The 23,344-nt window shown below is 45.8% G+C and overlaps 1 protein-coding gene across 1 annotated transcript in view; it reads right to left on the bottom strand.

The window, feature by feature from the left end:
• Window positions 1-23,290, bottom strand: part of Pdilt (protein disulfide isomerase like, testis expressed) — a 31,902-nt gene extending 8,612 nt beyond the window's left edge. Inside the window, exons 1-8 of the mRNA XM_021653004.2 lie at window positions 23,245-23,290; window positions 16,494-16,693; window positions 12,247-12,453; window positions 5,791-5,924; window positions 4,506-4,643; window positions 2,714-2,824; window positions 2,507-2,632; window positions 201-398 (exon numbers count right to left, since the gene is read on the bottom strand). Of these exons, the coding sequence (XP_021508679.1) occupies window positions 201-398; window positions 2,507-2,632; window positions 2,714-2,824; window positions 4,506-4,643; window positions 5,791-5,924; window positions 12,247-12,453; window positions 16,494-16,686 (1,107 nt within the window). The 5' untranslated portion in view covers window positions 16,687-16,693; window positions 23,245-23,290. The remainder of the gene's footprint in view (window positions 1-200; window positions 399-2,506; window positions 2,633-2,713; window positions 2,825-4,505; window positions 4,644-5,790; window positions 5,925-12,246; window positions 12,454-16,493; window positions 16,694-23,244) is intronic.
• Between the last annotated feature and the right edge of the window lie 54 nt (window positions 23,291-23,344).

The raw sequence follows: 23,344 nt of genomic DNA, 5'->3' as shown, positions 1-23,344 counted from the left end.
AACTAAAGAACCAGTGGCCTATCTCCAGCCTCAGAAGAGCCACAAGCTGCAGTGATTCAAAGTGGGAAATGAAGAGACTGAGTCACGTTGGACCTCAGGTAGTCTTTGTTCTTCTGTCTCTTCCTATGGATGAATGAAACCAGAAAAACTGTAAGGAGGTCCTGAGGTTCTAGCCACAACTTACCTGAGAGCAAGCTTACCTTGGCAGTTTTGCTGAGGAAGCTGAGGCAGAATTTCCTGAGGCTTCCAAAGGTTATGTCATCTGTGGGCATTTTGTACCTGGCATCAGAGCTTAAGTTCAAGATTTGAACGGAGGGGACGTTGACTCTTGAGACACGGAAGTACTCGAAGATGTGTTTGTTTTTGGGTTCATCAGCATTCACAAGGATGAAAAGGATCTGCAAGTCAACAAAAGCTTCTTGTAGCTCTGGACCCCTCAGATCAAGGGAAGGGAACCACTGAAAAGCTAGGAACTAAAAGAACTCAAATAGGGAGCTCCTCCAGGCAGGCTCACTCCTGCACCCATGGGCAGACAGGCAGCCTCCCCAGCCCGGCTTCTATGCTGTACATAATGTTCACAGCTTCAGGAAACGAGCAAGTCCTGAGCATCTTTGCTCCATGTCTTGGTTTCCTTGTCTGTAAAATGGTGAATTCTAATCATAATTGCTTTAGAGGATTGCTTTAAGAATGCATGCAAAGGCCTGATCTGGTGATTGGCAGGTGGAAGAATGTTTCCCAAGTGTCAATTCAACATTGCCCTAGGAAGGAAACCCATAACCCATGTATTAACTCATTCACACAGCTAATGTTCATAGAGTACCAAGTGCATATTAAAGATGTCATTGGACACAGAGGGCTGTATAGGGAATAGGGAAGCTCTGCCCTGTGTAACTTATGTCCTAGTGGAGGAGATGGATATGAAGTACGTTTAGATAATGACAAGTGAGGCTCAGAAAGCACAGCAGAGTGATGTGTCGAGTAAAACCACGTAGGTGAGGTAAAGTTAGGGTGCCAGGAGAAAATCCTGTATTAGCAAGCAGGGAACTGTGGTCCATCAAGTAGAAATGCAATGCAAATGAAAGCTCTAGTAGCCAAAGGAGCATAGAGATCAGAATATTCTGGAAAGGAAAGGCCAGTGAGACATGAGGACTATGACACAGAGCATCATGGGGGATGAAATCATTCTGGGTGCCATGGAAACTATCAAAACTAAACAAACAAACAAACAAAAAAGCAAAACTGAAAACAAAACACAATAGACTATTAATCTGTCTTGAACACACCTAATATATGTATATATGTATATATAATCACCTGGGTTATAGAAATACTTAGTATATATATAATAAGTAACAGCTATTTCTATATATATGTGTGTGTGTGTATATATACACATATATATTTTTTCCAGGCAGTAGGGTGGACATGAAGAAAGAGTTATTAGGACATTATCAGTCACTCTTTGTTTGTAGCTCATTAATGACATTTGGGGTGCTCTCTGGTTGTGGCAACAAGAATTTAGACCTTCATCTCCTGATCTGTCCCAAAATAAATTCAAACTATCTAAAAAAGAGTTAAGGCAAAAAAATAAAAATAAAAATAAAAAATGAAGCAATAGAGTTGAGAGCCAGCAAGCTAGCTCAGATACCTGCGGCCAAACCTGATAATTGGAGTTCAGTTTCCAGGACCCATGTGGTAGAAAGAAAGAACAGACTCAATACAGATGTCCCACGACCTTCACACACATATTGTAGAATACATGTGCCCATGTACATACATATACATACACACATACATGTATATATGTCCATTTTTAATTTTTAAAAATTAAACATGGTTAAGTGTTGACTATTATAGCTTGTGAGAAGTCAAAAGAGCCATCATGTCACAGTCAGTCACATTAAATATCTGAAAATCTAACACTGAAAAGCAACGAAATAGATTAATATTTGCATGAGGTATATGAGATTGGAAACATCTTTCTGAAAACTGGTGTGTTTGGTCACAATACACTTGTTAAGTGTGTTTATACTCCAGGGTCTTTGCTGCTTACGTGTTTATGTTTTGACATTATCATTTCAGAATAACTTTAAATGAAAAATATCTTTCCTGGTCCAGATGCCAGCAAGTGCATTAGGTGTAAGATATAGGAGATGATTCCTTCTTACTGCTGATGATGCCAGTTACAAGCACCAGGAAATGTGCTTTACACTTCATTGCTTTGAGTGTGAACTTTCAACATTGAAGTCAGAGTCTATGTAGAACATAGACTTCAAAAGACCACAGGTTTGCCTTCCCCCAAAGGAAGAATGGAACACATTCATCTAAAATAAAATAGCAACCAGTATATAGCACTGGTATGTGACTCATGAAAGATATATACAAATTATATGCAAATGCTTTCTGAATTAATATGCAATGAGTAGAAAAGACAACTACCCTCAAGAGTGTGCTGTTCTTGGGTGCCGTGAAAGACCCTCCAATGACAATGGGTTGTTGTACAAACCTTGTTCTGGAATTCCTTTGACACCAGTCTGTAATGATGGATGATGGTGCTGTATGGCTCTGAGTTTTTGGAGATAAAGAGCAACATGTGATTCAAGATGTTCAGTTCATAAATCAGTTCCTTATTCTGCAATTGCAAGGAAAACATGTCATTCAGTGTACACACAAGAGCACCCTCTATCCTCCCGGGACCCCTTTGTCCACTGACCTCAGAGTTGAATTCAATCACAAGATCTGTGAGCTCTTGTTTTATGATATGATTGAGAATATCTTTGTTCGTGCTGTCATTAATGAGTTCTTGGCGTTTTACAATTTTTCCCTTGAGCCAAAGAAAAAGCCTGTTAGAGGGCAGTAGCTTTCATAATATATACACCTAACAAATGTAAATAGCTCAGTCCTCCCACCCATGAAAGCGAAACACTAAGGATACTCAGAAGTGTAGTACATAACCCAAGTACTTAAACCTGAGCACCGAGCAAATCCATCTGTGTGTGAAATGTGCGTGCACGACAGGGACTGTGACTGAATGACAGTCCCAGGTGCTGTGCTCTGAAACCCAACCAAAATACATTTACTAAGGCTGAACACCACGGCCACACTACCATCAAACAATGGCTGAAGACACATCAGGGATACCAAGGCAAACCTAGATCAGGGAGATCCAGAACTTCCTGAGAGGAAACTCTGGCCAACTTCCGGCAGTTAAAGCCGGTCTGTCAGCCTTCCTGACTGCACAGGGTCACACCTTCAAGAAGGTCTGCTGGCTCTCTCAGTTCCTCACCACTGTGCTTTTCGCCTAATGAACAGTTGGCATATCTAACCCTGCTACGTCACCGCTTCCCAGAAGGATCTGGATAAACATAGGGACAGTATGATTGTGTACAGTCTGTGACTAGTCCTCTCCCCTGCTTCCTTCCAAACTCCTCCTCCCCGACACACACACCAGCCCGATGTCGTTAGGACACAAATTTGATTCTTCTCCTTGTTTTCTTGCTTCAGCGTGTTATAGCCCCAAGTTGTCCTCTGAATAAGGTTCCAGCTTTTTTCTGGTCATGGCAGCAGTCCCTTAATACTCGTTAGGGAGCTTGAGCTGTGCCAGCCACAGTTCCAAGCATGGTGTACACATTGGCAAACTCGGTCCTCAGAGTATCTCCAAACAGTCGGATGCTACTCTTGCCCTCCCGCCTTTTCCCTTTTCTTCTTCTTCTTTGTCTCTCTTTCTTTGTTGTATTCATAACCCTCCTGCTTTCCACGTGAGGAAATTATGGCACAGAGAAGTGAAATAACCTATGCGAGATTGCTAAGTTAGTAAGAGATGGAACCAGAAGTTAGCCAATTATCTAGTTACTGCTAGTATTGAGTCCTGAGATTCACATGTACTAAGCACTACCATTGAATCACACCCTAAACCTGGAGCCAGGATTTAAAACTAGGCAGTCTAACCATAGGGCTCATATTCCTAGCTGTTTAGGATATGCATTCCTATAACATTATATGGGCTGAGAAAGAAAAATCATGGGAGAAGTTGGAGGGGGAAAAGGAAAGGAGTAAATTATATAATTACAATTTCAAAAATGAAATCATTATAATAAAATTAGTAAATAAAATATATCTATCTGCTTGTAGGTATAATACAGAATCCAAGTACTTAATAAATGTATTCAGCATTAAAATATGCAAACATACCTACAATGTATTTTCCATAATTGTTATTTGGCTTTTGATTTTTTTATTGATTTATTCTGCAGAACTTTAGATTTGTAGACAGTATACATTTAACAGAAGCCTAATAGGGTTTATCCATACTTTGTGAAGGGACTTCCCAAATCCTGTGTATGACAAATACTGGCAAAGGCAGGGGGCCCAGGAAACAGATTTCTCACAAGTCAACTAGTCCAGTGACACTTAACTCACAGCTACTGGAGCCAGAGCCTGTCCCCAAATGCCATCACTTACTATGAAGTGAAAGGACCATCATGAGCAATAGGACCAAAACCTACCTTTTTGAACACCAGGACGCTGTCAAGGATCACGTGAAAACGCCCATAGGAATTTTTTATTGGTATGGCTCCAAACGTTAGTTCTGGGAAATCCTTGATTGTGTCATAAAACAATTCTGCCACTTCTTCCTCTAAGTCCTGTTTGGGAAAGCATGCTTCATAATTCTCTGGAGGAGGCAACAGTACCTGGCTTATTTGAGGGGAAGGTGGAAAGAAGTGCCCATCTGTGCCTTTGTTTTTCTAAATTCTGGGGTTTGCTGGATGGTGTAAGTCCTCTTTTATGGATGTTTCCTCTAGCTATGTCTGAACCCCACACAGAAAAATTCATAGAGATCAATAGAGATAACTGTGTATCTTCACTTTTTTTTTCTATTATTAAAATAAAGGTTGTTCTGGCCCATGAATCGAGAATGTTTCTAAACTTAATTTCAGAATCACTTTCAGAAGAAGCCATTGATTTTTTTTTTTTTTCTGCACATAACGCCAAATGTGAACTAGTGTATGGATGCAGTCACACTCTTGGCCTTTAGGATTCAGCCTTCAGAATGAAAGAATAATATTCAGGCCAAAAATATTCTTCCAGAAGCAGAAAGGAAAGAGCTATGCACTCTCCTCGTGTATGACTATGATAGCAATGACTGACATCTACTGAAGTGTTGTCAACCTAAAGCAGATCAGTTAAGGCAAACGAAAAGCTCATTTTCTACAAGCAAACACACTTGGTAACATTTATAAGGATAAAGAACAGAATCAGTAGAAAGTGTTTGTCTGATAGTCACGCTCAAATTGTTTATGGGCTTCGTCCAAGCACCTCCCACGCTAGTTCTGGATGAGGATTGATCCATCCTTAAATGGATGTGTGTGTACAGTGTTGATTGTTTCATGTGGAGGCTTGGAAAGAGTTTATGGGTAGAGACTCGCTTATCAGAAGCAGACTAACAGACGCCTATTAGAACCAGTTAGAACTGTCCTCAAGCCCGAAGACAAAGTCACCTTCTTAGTGTCTGATATTCCAAATAGATACCCCAAAGATCAGTTTTACTATTAAAACCAAATAAATATGGATGCCAATCTCCTCTTATGTTTCTTCCCATCCTCTAACTTCTAACATTTCAACTTGCGTGTTCTCTTTCTTCATTTGAACCCAGGAGCTCCCCGGAACACCAGCTCAGTGGTTGGGAAAGTTGAGCAAGGACCAATTTTACAAACTTTCCTCACCCTGAAACCTTCCCACACATAGTACTCAACCGAATGAAAATAACCTCCCACCTCTTCACCCCGGTACCTGGAAGAAGCCAACAATGACCAAGGGCCTGGAGTTGACAAAAGCTGCCACTTCCTCACTGTTGTTGAACAAGAGTGCTTTCTTGCTAATTTGTCTTCTCAACCAAACAACCAAAGCTGTAGATTCAACCACATCTGAAGAAAGACAAGCAAATGAATCCCATCAGAACTTCTTTTTCTCCTGAAATCCAAGGCATGGACGTATGAAGAGAAGCTACATGCCACTAACCTTTCTCCACAGCCAAGACGCTATACTGAAAATTATGCTTATACAAAACCCTCCCAGCAACTCTAATGAATGGAGGATTTTGTTCTTATTCTTCTCATTCTGCAGATGAGGAAAGCAAGGTTCCTCTTGCCAACAGCCAGTTCACCAGCCCACCTGGGAATCTAACCTGAGGAAGCATCCCCAGCCTTTTCTATGGTGATAGGAAAAGAAATTGTTTTTCTTAAAATATAAGTAAAAAAATCATATATTTCTGTACATTTGGAGAACATTCCATTTCTGCTTCTAATGCTTTCACTGGGACCCAAATATCCTATAAGGTTTCAGAATCCCAACTTCCATTCCTCATCTGCCAAATGGGAGGAGACAAGTGTAGAATTCCTAGCCTCTGAAATGAGGACACGTATTTCTAATATGTCTGGAAAGACATCATATCAGAATGGACACAGAGCTGTGTACAAACAGACGTGCCTTTCTTATGGAACATCAATTCCATAAGACAGAAAATAATATAAGCTATTGTTTATGTCAATGTCTGCTGTATAGGGTGGGAGAGGATTTTTTAAATAATTTTTTAAATAATCAAGATTTATTTTTGAATAGCTTTGGGATGCAATCAGACCATCAGTTGTGACTGGATTCCTTTAGCTATTCATGTACTGGGCATATGTGTATTGACTTCTCCTCGTTGTAACAAAGTGTCATATGTAGCTTTGCCAATATGATGAGTAGAAAAGAAGCACATAGCCAACAGCTTTTGAAGGTCCTGTATGCTGAGACAATAATCAAATAATTGCACAAACAAGTGTATAATCACACCCAAACCAAAGTTATATAAGCCTATAGCAAAAATGCCTGACCTAGAATCCAAGGTCAAGAAGGGTTTCCTAGGGACAATGACATAGGATCTGAAATCTGGAAATTGTTCAGGAGGTAAGCAGGAGGCAGCAAGGAAGGCCCTCCAAGATAGAGCAAAAAGCCTCGTAAGGATTGGCCGGTCCACCCAGAATTGCAGGGGCAACTGAAAAAGATTCTTGGTGTCACTGTTTGTATTTTTGTCTTAGTTACTGCTCTGCTCCTATGACAAAGCACTCTGGCAAAAGCAATGTAAGGGGGAAGTGTTTGTTTGGAGTCAGAGTTCAAAGCCTAGTCCATAACTGCAGGGAAGTCAAGGCAGCACCCAGGGTCTGAAAGCAGCAGGTCACACAGCATCAAAAATAATAAAACAGGGAACAGCCAGTGCTCAGCTCGCTGTCTCCAGTTCTCATACTCTAGTACGTGTCCAGGGAAGAGGGCTCTGCCTGTAGTTAATGTGGGTCGCCCCACATCAGTTTGCCCAGCGAAGATAACCCTCCCCACATGTATGCCCAGAGCCCCGTCTGCCGGCTGATTCTAGATCCCCGTCAAGATGACAGCACTAGCCATCACAACTCCTGAGGACAGCGGTTCTTTACCTTCCTAATGCTCCGACTCTTTAAGGCAGTTCTGCGTACTGTGGTGGCCCCCAAGCATAAAATTATTTTCGCTGCTGCTTCACAATGGTAATTTTGCTAAAGGGGTGGCGATCCAGTGGGAGGGAACATACTTAACCATGTTCTAGGCAGGAGTAAATATTAATGTACGCGTGATGACTTTTCATAAAGTAAAGATGTGCCTGTAACTGCTACCCAGATAAAGATGTGGGGCGTGGTCCTGGCCAGCCCTTCGGAGTTGTAGTATGGTGAGAGAGACAGCCACACAAATAAGTGTGAATGCTGAATGCCCCACCAAAGCCCCCCCCCCCCATCTGGAAGTAATGGTATTCTTAACCTCTAACAGCATGCATTTGTTCACCTGTTCCTTACCTCCTACAGCTGGAATCCTAGGGAATGTGTTTACGTGGGGCACAGTGACTGCCTATCATTAGCATATCAGGGCACAGAAGATGCCAGGCTCAGCTTTGGTAGATACAATTAGGATTGAAACAAAGCATGAGGCTGTACGCCTTCAACCCTCAGGACGAAAGCAGGAGAAGCCAAGGCCAGCCTGAGCTACACGGTGACCCCATATCAAACAAAGCACACACAAAAAGGAAATAATCGAGAAAGTAAGCTCCAAATAAACTTAACCTTCAGGCCATTAAACCCACAGCTGCAGCCTCGGATTTTCCCCGTGCCAAGCCTTTTTATCGCCCATCTCCTCCCTGCCCCCAGTCACTCTCTCTCTCTTACCACCCCTTCCCTGCCCTGGTCATTCTCTGTCTTACCAATCCTTCCCCTGCCCTGGACATTATCTTAAGACTTCTATTTTCTTCTGTTAAGCCTATCACTTTCTCAAGTTATGACTTGGAGTTATTTGGAGTAAGTGTCGTCATTGTGAACTGCCAGGTATGTACTTAATGCTAAAAAAAAAAGCAAAAACAAAACAAAAAGCAGTCACTACAGAAAGAAAGAAGGAATGAAGGGAAAGGACCACTGGGACAGCCAGCGTGAGAAGTTGCTTCCCTGCTTCCCAGGCCTCTGCTTGCCCCGGCAGGCCCTGTGGATTTCAGGGAGTCCTGAGCTTGACCGACGTCTTGTTCCCAAGTGTCTGCAGCTTGGGCACTGCCCTTGCCAGGCACGGTGCCTCCCCCGGCTCTTGGCTCTCTGCCAGAGGACACAGTGGCAAGTCAGGTGTGAACGCTGTGTCAATGATTGACTGGGCCTGAGCCTGGCTGCATATTTCCAAGCACAAGCTGTGAATACTTCACTAAAAGAGGCCCCAGAGGCTGTCTCCTTCCTCCGGGGAGGCGGACACAGCCAAGTCTCCCAGCGCCAGTCCTTGGCTATTAGAGGAGAACAGGACTGGGCTTTGACCCGGCAAGAACTAAATCCACCTCCATCCTGAGCAAGGCTTCATAATAGTCAGGTTGCAGGTGGAGCGCAGAGCAGTGTCTCCTCTTGGAACTCCAAAGAGCCCTGTCAAGTAGGCATTATTCATTCTGTCTAGAATGAGCATGAGTAAGCCGAGGTCCACAGCTTCTTCACTCAAGTGCTCACAGCCGGCGAACATCTTATTCTAGAGTCCTGAGGCCCAGAGTCCATCCTGGCACCCCATTTTCCCCTTTCTCTGCTTGGGAAGCAACAATTAAGGAGAGGGAGACGAGCAAGCTCAGAAATATGTGTTGTTTTCTTGTGTCTCCCTGAACTGAGCTCTTGTAATTTCATTTTGCTCAAACTCAACAACTATTAAGAACATAATCGTTCCAAGCACTGGACTAGGCCTAAAAAAAATAATAGTTAATAGTAAACACTTCTATTTCTTTAACACACTGCACAATGTAGAGCAGAGTTCAACAAACTATAGCCCATGAACCAAATCCGGCCCGCTGTTTGATTTTATAAATAAAACTTTATTGGAATTACAGCCTTTCCTGTTCACAGAGTGGGTAGCTGTGACAGGTTTTCTGCTTGATGGGGCTAAATCACATATTAAGAATCCCTTTCACTGCTTACTAGCTGGAGTACTGTTTTTGTAAAAAAAGAAAAAAAATTCAATTTATTTATGTATAGGGCTGTGCTGTCACCGTGGAGCATGCGTGAAGATCAGAGGGTAGCTTGTTGGAGTCCAGCGTGTGGGTTCCAGGGATCAAACTCAGGTTGCCAGGCTTGGCAGCAGGCACCTTCACCAGCTGAGTCATTTTGCCAGCCCTGGCTAGGATGCCGTGTAGGAGTCCTATCGCTTTGTAGAGCTCTGGCTGTAAAATAATTGCCATGCTGTTGAGCAGCACCTGGAGAAGCACCTGGAAGTCAGCGCTGGCTCCAGGGATCTGTCAGGCCCCGCGCCCTGCAAGCATTGCTTCATCTTCCCGGCAGCCCAGGGCAGTAGAGCTTCCACAGGCCCCATTTTCAGATGAGGAAACCGAGGCTGGGCAAGAGGGATCGGCTGCTCCCGAGGCAGGTGGTGAGGACTTGAGTGCAGAGACTGGGTGGAGGCTAGCCCATGCCCTGTGGTGCTCTTCGAAGACGCTAAGTAGCAGATGACCTTCTGTGAGGCAGCCTCTTGATCAGGATGCACAGATACCGTGGGGACACGGCTGGGGGCAGGCTGCACACCCTGAGCAGGGGCAGACTTCCTGGAGGAGGAGGCAGATGCTTCCTGCGTGGCAGAGGAGGCCTCAGCCACTCGTGGCCACCAGCAAAACTCCGGAGTCCTTGAGTCTCTGCCAAGCTCACGTGGCGCGAAGAACTGCCACACAGTCATCTTGTCATCTCTTGATGGAATCGGGGCTCAGTGTTCCTTCAGCAGGGATGGGCAAGCCAGCACCTGAGTCATGCCGTGAGCAGGCCTGAGCCTGCACCAAGCACCTCAGGCCTGCTTCTTTCTTCACGGTCCTCCCAGAAGCCAGCACATCATCAAGGACCCCTTTCATGGGTTAGAGGGATCCTCCCTACTGTTGAGGATCATTCTTCAGGATCCCTAGCAATCAGATCCCCGTCTCTCCTCTGGCTTTCACACACTACTCTCCCCTGAAGCCCTGCCTGGTCTGTTCTAGAAAGTTCTCCCTCTGAAGAGCTTACCCAGCCTGCCTGTCCAGTCTCTCTCCCGTTCCCACTCTTTCGAGCACCCTGATGACCGCATTGTACTTGCATCCCTCCCTCACAGAGTCTCTTTCCAAACCTTTGGCAATAGTCCATCAGGTTGGTTCAAAGCCAAAACCTCTACTTGCTCTCGGTCTCACGAGGTGGACTGGGTCCTTCGCTTGTCCCGTTTAGCTCCCAGGCTTTTCGTGTGCTCCCTGCCTAGAAGAAAGCTTCAGAAATGCCAACGCCCGCAAAAGGTCATGCCTGTCTTCTGATTCTGCCACTCGACACATATACCATGGCACCATTCCATCAGCCTGTGAGAGGATGGCTAGTCTCTTTTGTTACGTTTATTTGTGGATTAATTATCAAGGCTGCATGCCACGGCTCCCCTGCGGAGGTCAGGGAACAACACAGAGGCACGGGCTGCCACCTTCCACCATGCGGGCTGCAGGAGCTGAACTCAGGTTCAGTCTTGAAAGCAAATGCCTTCACCCACCAAGCCATCTCAGCCCCCCTCCCGAGCCCCTTCAGGCTTCGCCAGCTTTGTAACATCCATCCATTCTTTAGCCCAGCCGTAAATCCATCCGTCCATAGACTTGCCAGCCCCTGTCTATCCCATATCTGCTTACACACACCCCACATCTGTTTACACTTGCAAATTAGGATCGGCCATGTCACACACTGAGATGCGTAACTCTCCAGACATCTTCAGCAGCAGGGGAAAGCTGTCAGTGAGTGGGTGTGTGAAGAGACTGGTCAGCAAACAAGGCAATGAATGATGCTGTGAGGGAAAGCGCTGGGGAGACACCCGCCTCTAGATTTTGTTCTATTACCCCCAGTCCCTCTAATTTGTTTCTGTGTATGTATGTACACAGGTGTGTGTGTGTGTGTGTGTGTGTGTGTGTGTGTGTGTGTGTGCACATGCTCGCCTGTGCATGCTCACATTTAGAGGCCCAAAGATCAACCATGGATATTCTGTAGGCACCATTTCTTTTTTCAGATGGGGCCTCTCGTTGGTCTAGAACTTACCAACTAGGCTAGCCTCGCTGGCTTGCCATACCTGGTCATTTGCCCATTTCCACTCCCCCAGCTCTGGGACTGTAAGAAGGCACCACCACGCCTGGCACTTCTTCACAGGAGTTCTGGGCATCAAGCCCCCGTCCTTCGCAAGCACTTTACTGTTGAAGCTATGTCCCCAGCCCCTCACCACCTCCCCTTTGGCCCAGCAGTGTTTCCCTGTCAAAATCCTCTACGCTACAAGAGTGGGCTTAGAAAGAACCTCTGGTCTGGTAGTCTAAAACTTCCTGTTCCTCCTTAGCAAAGATGCTGTGATGGGGACGTTGCAGCCGAATGTTCCCATTTTCCTTCTAGACACAGAGCTGAGCCACGTTTCTCAGCCTTCTGGCATTGGAATGGGGTTATGGATCAGAATTCCACTCTGTGAATCGCCAACAGGAGTGACTCTGCCACTCTCCAGCCATGCCCACTACCAGTGGCGAGCTCCTGCCTCTGGATACTGAGGAAAGAGCAGGTGGCTTCACTGCTCAAAGAGAGAGATGGAGCCACAGCAGAAAAGGGCCCGCATCACTGAAAGGTCATGTGGATCAGAGCCTCTCACATCCTGCCTCGAACTTCCAAGCAGGCTTTCCATGAGCTTGGAATCAACCTAATCCCCAACCGCCATTACCTTTGCAGCTGATGGGCTCTGACCTGTTACCCTCGTAAAACAGCTTCAACTCCGGGGCTTGCTTGATGTCAAACTCCTGCTTAAGCTCCGTCTCCACGGTGATGTCCACTTTGCCAAAGCCCAAGCCGTTCTTGCCCTTGCCGAAGATTTCCACAGCTTTTCCCAGCTCCTCAGCCAGCTTCCTGGACTGCTTCAAGGATGGATTGTCTGAAAGAACCGGTGTGAAGATAGATACAGCTTCCTGCTCCAGCCCCACTTCCTGCTCTTGTTTATCCTAGCAGCCCCTGGCTTCTCCTGTGTTCACAGCTAAGGAGTGGGCTTCAGAAACCTGACAGAAGGTGAGGCAAATGGGTCATAAAATGGGACAATTTGGGAGATTATCAGAATCAAATGAAAATAATTTAACGATTTGTAACATGGTGCTTAGTATTCTTCTACGGGTTTTAAAGGCACTAAAGGCTATTGCCCCCTCAATGATCTTATGAGGTAGATGTGGTTGTTGTTATTATTATCTCAGTTTTATAGATGAGGAAACTGAGGCACAAAAAGGCCCACATACTTGATCAAGGCCCTGATACCAGGACATACTTAAGCTGGCTACAGAACTCTTTTTTTTTTTTAACTTTCACTAGGCACTTAAGTTAATTCCTGGCACATAATAAGGATATAATGCATTTTGATTACTACTGCTATTAACTGTAACTTTTTCTGTGGTCAGAAATTAAGGGCGCTAGCAGTAGCTCATTTGCGCCACCTGGTGGAATATCTTGGAACTAAGCAACCATTGTCTGGGCGCTCTCATACAAAGGCAAGCGGGGTGTGGGGAGTCCCATGTATTCAGCCCCCTCTCTGATCCCACCTTGGGAAGGGGTAAGCCCAAGGGACCAGGCACTCTCTTAAAGTATCTGATAGGCTGAAATCCTTGGTTGTTCGCGTCGCTGGGCAGTGAGGTGAGGTAGGGGCTCTTTAGTAAAAACAGCCTCACGGACCTAACCTTGGTCATGGGTGGGCTGTCCTAGCTGGCGTGGGAGGAGATGAAATGGCAGACCTCCTGAGGACACTGAGAGAGTTCAGGTCCCCGCTGCCACATGTCTGGGACTGGCATTCTGAGTCAGGATTGGGGGAAAACCGATTCCCTTTCAAGTCACACTATTCTGTCTTTTCCAAACCTCTTGTCCATCTGGAGCCCTTGGAGAGAGTACAAGTCACCTCCTAGCTGTGGGCAAGGCCACATCTGACAGATGTTTCATAAAGCAAGGCTGGGGAAGCTGGGCCTTAGGACAGCTGGCACTGGCCCAGCTGCCAGTCACTGGCTCAGTGACGGAGCCTGAGGGTGAGTGATCATTCTCATTAAACTCCCCACATGTGGATGGGAAGCAGAGACTTTCTGCCTCCCTCACAGACCGCTGCTTCTCCTGTCTGCTTCATCATCATCATCACTACCTTCATTACACCCATCCATCACCAGCAGCAAACTCTGGCCTCCTTGCTGGTGGCTCTGCTCTGGGGGCCTCTTCCAGCTTCCCCGTGGACCTGGCCATGCTGGGCTCCCGGTTGCATAAGAGTACAAATGCTCAGGCAAGGGAAGCATGGGGATGGTTGCCAAATGGTGGAGCATTTAGAGGTTCCACACACAGCCCTTGGGTGTCTGAAATGGAGGGAAGGGAGACCCCGTGGCCACGGACACGCCACATACTTCACTTCTGAAGCTACTTAGCATTTGTCTCCCCTCTCCTGGCTGTGAGTTCCAGAAAGGCCGTGTGGCTCACCGCTCATTCCTCAGTGCTGAGAATAGGTCTGGGCAACCCAGCATTCAATAAATAGTTACAGTAAATAAAGTACATCTTCCGAAGATCAGTGCAGTGCTATGGGATGGATTGAGCAGTAGTTTGGGTGGGAGACTGGGCGTTAAACTGAGACAAGCTGTGTGACTCTAACCTTTTTGAAGCTTGTTTCATGGGTAGGATGGGACCATGGTACTGAGCGCGGTACTCACAGTGAAGGTGCTTGATAGATGTCCGTTAGAGTCATCATTGCCATGGTTATAACCGTGACAGCTATCATCATCTATACCTTTCCATCACCACAGTCTTCATTGCCATCAGCATCCCCACAACCACCCCACCACCATCACCTATATCATTATCATTATTTCTGTCACCATTGTCATGAACTCTGCCATCATTACCATCACCTCCACTATGATCATCATCATCTCCCTCAACATTACCATTTATATTCTGTAGTATCTCTCTCTCTCTCTCCCTCTCCTCCCTCTCTCCTACTACACTAAAAATGCTCTAACCAGAAGCAACTTGGGGAGAAAATCAGTTTATTTGTGTTATACTTCTGGGCCATAAATCCTTCACTGAGGGAAGTCAGAGCAGAAACTCAAACAGAAACCAAATCATAAACCACGGAGAAATACTGCTTACAGCCTTGCCAAGGACTGCCTGCCCAAGCAATGATGAAGCATTCCACCACAGTTCAAGCCCTCCTATATCAATTAATAATCAATACAATAGCTCATAGACATGCCCTCAGAACATGCTGTAAGCAATTTCACCATTGAGCTTCTCCTCTCAGATGACTCTAGGCTATGTCAGGTTGGCAATCAAGGCTAACCTGGGCAATTATCACCATTGCCATTATTACATCCATCATTCTCACCATTGTTGATACTATTATCTCCTCATCACCAAGTACCACCATTATCCCAATCTAATTACCATCTCCATCATCATCACCATCAGTATCCACTCTAATCCCAAGACAGATTCTTGCCACCTTTGTCTTAGGGACAAGTGGTAAATGGCCCTGATAACAACTACTTCCAAATCTTTTCTTCTGTCCCTTTCCACCAAAAAGTAGCCTTTCCCTCTCTCTTTGACCCATTCAAGTTAGTTATCACAGAGAAAATGAGGATACAAAGAAAATATCATTCATTCATTCATTCATTCACTCACCTGAAAAGTGTGGAGACCTACCGTGTTCTAATAGTGGCAGATCTAGGGATCAAGAGATGGGTACGGCTAGTTCCCCTGCCCCTTGGTACACACGTTTAGAAGTGCTTTTGATACGACGTGACAAATGCTGCCGGAAAGAAGGCTAACAAGACTGGGAAAGGTTCCTACCCGGCCTAAATGAGTATGGAAAGAGTTCCCTCACGAGAAGCTTAAACCTCACAATCCAGGTGCAAAACTGAAGGAAGGAATATGCTACAGAACAAAGTCCATGGCAAAAGGCCCAGGGGCCTGAGCCAGAATATTCAGTTCTGACAACTAGAGCTGCATTCTAGAAACCATTTCCTCTGGGTGCTGTCCAGAGAACGCATTTGGGTGGAGGCTGGAATCCATAAAGAAGTCTACTTCAGGTCTCAGGTAGGTAGTGGTGAGAATGAAGCCGGCGGTGACAGAGGGGAGAGCTGGGGACCACAGGGTTCGATGGAGACCTCACAGGGTGTGGAGATACGTTCTAGACACAGCACAGTTGGGGATGACTTGGGGGCTCTGATTTTGACATGGGAGCACGGCAGTGCCCTCAGTCCACACAGGCCGTCAGAAGAAACTGCTGTTCAGAACCAAATCCGAAGCACTGAAGTTTGTTTTAGACACAGGCAGCATTCGAGGCCCGAGAAAGAAAGGTTCTGCCAAGCATTGGCCTTGAGTTCTGTGATCTTCAGAAAGATGACTGACCAAAAATTTGAAAACCACTGAGATCCCCCCAAAACTCTCCTGTATACAACTCCCATTTACCTTTGAAGAAAACATTTATAATCTTTCCTCAAAGTGATTTTCCCAAAGGTCACCTTAAAAGGTCTACCAGTTTTCAAAAACTCATTTTGAATTCAATTATGTATTGATGGAATCAATGATGGAAACTTAATGAGTTTAATTGAATGTCTCTTTTATATGACAAAAATCTGTGCTGGTGTGAAGGGAAGTATTCAGATACGTCGAAGTGTTCATATTGGTTGCTATCAAGCTAATTAAAAAATGTGATGCCAGGAGCTGAGGGCTTGTATCAGCCGTAGAGGGTTCAAGAAAACAGATTACCTTAGCGTCCCTCTGTGATAAAACAGCTAGTAGTGAGTGGAAGCTTGCGTTTTTACAGGGACAGGCCTTTCCCAGATGTGAGCATCTGCAGTATTTTTGTGCTTTCAATGCATGATAGTATATGGAACTCCTGTGACCCCCCAAAATCAATGAGACAGGCATCACGCTTCATTGCCAGAGCCGGATACTCACGGAAAATCACCATTAGGAAGCGAGTGTCATTCAGTGCCTGCGTGAAGCCTGCAGGAGTCAGCACCATCAAGTTATGATCCTCCAGGATGTGCACAGGCCGGGAAATGTTGATGCCACTGTCTATCTCTGGTGAGCCAAGGACCTCAGAGAGGCAAGCCGACAACAGCAGCAATGGCGTCCAGAGCAGTTCCATGCCTGGCCTGCAGGGGGCGACAGAGGAAACAGCACTCAAACCCTTTGAACCCACTCCCTTCCTTAAGGCCTGTGGGTAACGTGGAGCTAGCAGGGCTCGCAGAACCTCAGCAATACACACAGCTTGGCGACAGCCCTACCGCAAAAGACAAAGTTGTCTGGCCAACTCGAAGGGAAGATAGAACAGCTCCCATTCATGAAGGCCTGGAATCAAGCCTTTGGAGCACAAGCGTTTGGAGCCCACTGGTTTCCACGCACTTGGAGAGAATTTTGCAGAGATGAGTCCCACGCCAGAATCCTAAAGTGAGCCTCTGATTGGTCCCTTCCCACCACCCCCCATTTTACCAGTACCGATGCTGCTTCCTGCTCCTTCAACTCTGGCCAGCCCACTTCCTTGCATTATGCTGTCCTGGATCTTTGAAATGTTCTTGAGAGTAAATGCTCTAAAAAGTCATAGCCACAACACACACTTATAAACAATAACACAAAAATATGTCAATCCAGGTGTAAGGACACAAGGGTATAAAACAAGACTGAGGTCGGCCTGGACTATACAGTGAGTTCCAGGCCAGCCTGGGCTACGAGATGTGATACTGTCTCAGATATGCAAACAGCAACAAGAGCTCGAACTGTCAGGTAAAAAAAAATAAAGATCTCTCCCATGATCTCACTGTGGAGGAAGCTGATCATCCATAATGAATCCACACTAATGTTGAAGATTCCTATATGCATATTTTAAACCATAAACAACAATCAGATTATACAGATTGTTGAGCGCTCCATTTTCTTTTCCTAACCCTGGATCCTCTGGAGGATTTAAAGAACATGACTGATCTCCTACCTCAGCCAAATTCAGGTTAATTCAGAATTACTCCGGATGGGACCTGTCTTAGTTACTGTTCTGATGAAACACCATGACCAAAACCAGCAGGTTGTTAAGGAAAGGGTTTATTCAGCTTACACTTCCGTAGCACTGTTCATCAATCAAAGGAGGTCAGAGCAGGAGGTAAAAAGGGGCAGGAACCTGGAGGCAGTTCATTGAGGGGTGCTGCTCACTGGCTTGCTCTCCATGGCTGGCTCAGTCTTTCTTATGGGACCCAGGACCTCTAGCCCATAGATGGCGCCACCCACAATAGGCTGAGCCCCGCCCCCCATCAATCACTAAATGCCCTACAGGCTTGCCTATAGCTCAGTCTTCTGAAGGTGTTTTCTCAGTGGAGGATCCCTTCTCTCCAGTGACTCTCGCTTGTGTCAAGTTGACATAAAGATAGCCAGTAAATCTATGCACGTCAAAGGTTCCCAGATAATTCTTCACTTGTTGTTGCTTTTTCTCTTTACTTGGGACATTTTGAACACGTACAAACTAGGGGAAATGGCACTGTGTATCTATAAGGCACCCATCTCAAAAGCACATAGAACCATAAATTATTCCATAGTCTCATAATCTCTCCGCTGAGTTATCGTGATGGTTTATCCCTCAGGCATTCTGCATGTCATTTATAAATATGTCAATATGAACTGCTAAGTGATAGGGAATTTTTAAGAGCATAGAAACCACAGTACCGTTATAATATCTGATGAAATAGTAACACCTTTGTATCAACTGTCTAGGCAGCGTATAAATTTTCCTGACAATCTCTTTTGTGTGTATAGTATGTGTGTATGATATGTGTGTTTATGTCTGTGAATGTGTGTGTGAGTGACAATGTGCCTGTGAAGGTCAGAGACACAACCTCGGGTGTCATTCCCCACTTTCTACTTGCTTAAGGCATGTGCCCTAAACGTCTGATTCCCGAGCCCCAGGTCTGCAGCATTGAAAACAGACCCCACCGGCTGATAAGACACTTGCTGTGAGGAGACCTCATGGCCACTGCGACTTTTATGAAGGAAAGCATTTAATCGAGGCTGGCTTACAGTTTCAGAGGTTTAGTCCATTATCATCATGGTGGGAGCACGGCAGCTTCCAGCCAGACATGATGCTGGAGAAATTGAGAGTTCTATATCCAGAGCCACAGGCAGCACGAAGAGAGACACTCTGGGCCTGGTTTGCGCTTCTGAAATCTCAACACCCACCCTCAGTGACATACTTTCTCCAACAAGATCACACCTTCTAATCCTTTCAAATTGGGCCGCTTCCTGGTGACCAAGCATTCAAACCTATGAGCCTATGGGCGTCATTCTTACCCAAACCACCACACTCAACCATCAGCCTTCACCATACCAACCTTACTATCTCATTCATTCATTCATTCATTCATTCATTCATTCCTTTATTCACTGTCTTAGTTAGGGTTTCTGTTGCTGTGAAGAGACACCATGACCACAGCAACTCTTATAAAGGAAAACATTTAATGGGAGATGGCTTACAGTTTTAGACATATTTGTCTATCATTATCATAGCAGGGAGCATGGCAGCATTTAGGCAGACATGGTACTGGAGAGATAGCTGAGAGTTCTACATCCAGATCCTCAGGCAGCAGGAAGAGAGAGTGAGATACTGGGCTGGGCCTGAGCTCCTGAAACCCCAAAGCCCACCCCACTGACACACTTCCTCCAACAAGGCCACACCTCCTGAGCAGTGTCATTCCCTATGTGCCCATGAGGACCATTTTTCTCAAACTACCACGTTCACTCATTCATTTGTTCACTCGATATTTTTGAGGTCATGACACATGCTGTCTTCCCTTCTAGGCAAGGAAGACACGGAAGTAAACAAAACAGACTAGAATCTTTGTGTTCTGCTGGGAAACAAGAAGATGAGACAAAAAAAAAAAAAAAAAAAGGAAGATGCTGGCAAGGGCTGAGGGACAAGAGCAGATAATAAAGATTGAAAAATGGTGGAGGAAGGGGACAGTTTTAAAGCGAGGTTGACGGCAGGAAGCTTTGTTCAGGGAACATGTGGCTGATGCAAGCAAACAACTGAACTGCTTACATTCTTCTTCGGGAGTGGAAGGGAAGTAATCCCTCCTCCCAGCCATCACCCCCTTGCCCCTCCCGCTCTTTCTACTGAGAGTCCCCTGAAACTTAGGCTTGCCTCTACATCATCTCTGGGAGACCCTCAAACTGCACCCATGCTGGCACTGTGCCCTCTGCTATCCTCTGCCTGTGCCTAGCCCACTTGTTACCTGGGTATGGCCCTCATTCTTTATGTGCCTACCAGCATCCTTTGCCATCCTTTCTGGGGCCCTCTCATCTGGACGGTGCTCAGTTCTAAAAGCTCTAAGCTCAGATTCAATGTCAGTCCCCAGTTCAGGAAAAGTGGCTGAAGTGAGACCCTTCCTTGGCAAGAAGAATGGACACTAAGGGGTGTTCCCAAGCAGCCCTCTTGTGGGATTTTGTCCACTAGGTTCCACCAAGACCCCCAGATCCCAACCACCATTGGCTCTTATCCAGACTGTGATGCTCTCTCGATGGTGACGGTCTTCTATCCTTTGTGTTCCTCAATCTTCTGAGGCACACAGCAGTCAGATATCACCATTTTTAATATGAATAGACCAAGTTGCTTCTCTTTCTGGGAAGGTTCCTGTGATCTGCCAGCATGAATCATCTGAAACATGTGTTAGTCTGTCTGGTCCCATGTCTCTGGACCTTGTCCTTACTGCCCTGTGACCTTGGTCCCTTCCCAACTCCACCCTAGGACTTTGCCTCTGCCTATAACTTGTTTATTTTACCTTCTGGAAATCTCATGGTCACTCAGATCCCTGCTTAGAAGCTGAGAGTATTCACCAATGGACACTAGAAGCCAGACGCTCAGATACCGAGCTGTGGTCTTCCCACCACAACTTCCCAAGGGCCGAGATTTCAGATAATGCACCACCTTGTCTGGATCTCCAAAATTGTTAAATATAAATGAATAGCAATGTTCAGAGTGTCTCCTAGAACCGTGTCTGGAAATGCTTTTGATGCTTGGTGAAAAGTGAGTGAATAGATAGCCTCATTAATTCTCACAACAAACTCTATGGCCTATTTTAGTGCATTCTCTCTCTCTCTTTCTCTCTCTCTCCCTCCCTCCATCCCGCTCTCTTTTTCTTTCTTTTAACAAATACTAATGCTTGAGTCCAAACCCAGCAGGTTCTGATTTAATAGGTCGGGTATGGTTATGCTAAGCCTATAAAGCCATTGTACTAACCCTGATGTATTGACATTTTAAATGTATGATACACTTGACAGAAGGAAGGTCACCAAGGCAGGTCACCTGTCAATCAGATTGGTCTTATTTGGCATGCTCATACCTTCAAGCAGCTGGATTAATTTGGGGGCTGTCAGGCCGCGTTCAGCTGGGGCAATCAGCTCTGTGGCACTCAGAGGAGATGCCGGGGTCTGAGGAGCAGGCTTTAAGTTAACCCTTTTGATGAGAGCAGGACCTGTCTGCTAATGGGCGTCCCCAAGAAATCCAGGGGCAGAAATGAAGTTCCTGCTTGAGCTCATGGAGGCCACAGCTGCCTCTGAAACAATGTTCTGAGTTCTGGGATTCTAGAAGGCCAGGCTGGGGGCTGGAGAAGAATGGGCCATTGTTGAGTAAGAGGGGCCCAGCCCAGAAGCCCTGCTGAAAGCTTGTACCCATGGACACTAGGGACCAGAGTTTCTGTGGAGCCTGGCTGCAGGGGAGCTGGTCTGTGGACTGGAGTTTGAGCCCCAGCACTGTCCTAACCAATGTGATCTTAAACACGTTTACTCTTTCTGAGGCTTGGTGTCCTCTTCTGTTCAATGATGTGGAATTCACTGGGTATGGAAAGAGTTAAACTGACAGGTGCAAAATGAGCAGCTGAGTATATGGAAGATAGCAGACTCTCCCATCTCCACCACTGCCCATCGCGCAGCCTTCCCTTCCCTTCCTTTCCCGTCTCATCCCTTCCCTTCCCTTCCCTTCCTTTCTCTTTCCAAGCACAGGGAATTGAACCCAGGGCTTCGTACCAAGAGCCACACCCCCAGGCCTTCTTAGACCCTTTCCTTGACTGTCTTCCAGCCACATCAAGCCCCTTCTTCTTCCACAAATACAATGTCCATGCTCCTATCTCAGGGCCTTTGCACCCGCATTCTCCTCCGTCAGGAAGCTCTTTACTCAGGAATCACTCAGCTCTTTCCCAATCACTTTGTGTAAAATGACAGCCTCACCCCCACCTTGGGCCTTAATCACCTCCTAAGTTACATGCCATTCCCTTTGCCTTAGCACATACTTGGCACCCAGTAAATACTTACTAAATAAAAGCTGTTTGTATTATTAACGTGTCATTGTTATGGACAGAGTCTTCAGCTTTGGGCTCTCTACTGTCCCAGCTCTTATCAAATGCAGACAGACATAGGGATAGTGAGATCACCTGAAGATAGTTCATTTGTCCAGATACCTGGACCTGAAGAGCATATCTCTAAAAATTGCTGCAAACATGGCATGCAATTTATTTATTGCCTAGGACCCAGTAAAAACTCTGTGGCCAAGTTAGCTAGGGAGAAACAAAAGCTGTCTATGTAGAAATGGGCCAGGTTGATCTGACTGGGAAATGAAGCCAGAAACATGGCACCATGACAGCCTGTGTGAGGCTGAGCATTTTCTCATCTACTTTCAGTGTTAAGAAAGATGTTCTAAAGTCAGACTTTACCAGGTTAGATTTTGTCAAAACAAACAAGCCAAAACAAAAAACCAACCAAACAAGCAACCCCCCCCATACCTACAATGTCAGAAATCAGTTGGAACCTATGACCTATGGAAAGCTCCGCAGCACAATATCTGGCAGTGAAAAACTACTGAATGAATCTTTGCTGTTGCTGCTAGAGGACTCAGCAAATAGTCACGAACTCTCCCAAAGACAGGACTGTTCTAAGTGCGGGGAAGTGGGCGTGCAGAGGGTCCAAAATCTGGAGCCACAAGGACCTCATGTTCCCCGTATGTGTGTGTGTGAAGGGGAGGAACAGCGTGAATTAACTAAAAACATACAGCGTTAGAACGTGGCCTCCCTGTGGCGTTCCGAGTGAGACCTTGAAGGTAGAAACTGCATAGAAGGGGCAGCTGGGCAGGAAGGCACAGGCATGCAGCAGGGCTGTGCCGGAACCAGTTTCAGGGGGAGGTCAGGGGCACAGGCAAGCAGGTTCTGCATCCCAATGGCCAGGCGATAGACGGGATCAGATTTTCTTTCTTTCTTTCTTTCTTTCTTTCTTTCTTTCTTTCTTTCTTTCTTTCTTTCTTTCTTTTTTTCTTCCTGCTTTTAAAGAAGCGGCCCAGTGTGCAGCCATGTAACAACTTTGGCTTCAACCCTGGCAGAAATAGGGAACATTAGAAAGCTTTTGAATCTAATTTTAATAGCTTTATGTAGATAAGAGCCGAAGTTCTTTTTTTCTTTTTTTCCAGTAAATGTATGTAATTGTGCTGCCTTGGCCCCCATCCAAGAGCCATCTCATTAACTCAAAGAACCCCTTGCTCTTCCTTAGCCAAGCTGCACCTTCACTTTCTATCTTTAAGCCCTGGGGCAGGGGAGGGAGGATGTTCACGTGGGAAACATCCCAATCCGGCTTTAAGGCCCTTTCTGTTAAAGCAAAGTTCTCAGTCCAGTTTCAAGTTGCTGACCTGAATTCCAGGGTACCTTCCTGAGGAGGCTGACTCCAGGCCAGGGTTTAATCTCACAGGCACTGGGCAGCCAGCGAAACCCTGGGAGGGAGCCACTTTC

The sequence above is a fragment of the Meriones unguiculatus genome, chromosome 14, assembly GCF_030254825.1.
Source record: "Meriones unguiculatus strain TT.TT164.6M chromosome 14, Bangor_MerUng_6.1, whole genome shotgun sequence".
Taxonomy (NCBI): Eukaryota; Metazoa; Chordata; class Mammalia; order Rodentia; family Muridae; genus Meriones; species Meriones unguiculatus.
The sequence above is the reverse complement of the archived record's forward strand: the minus strand, read 5'-3'. Positions and strand labels throughout refer to the sequence as shown.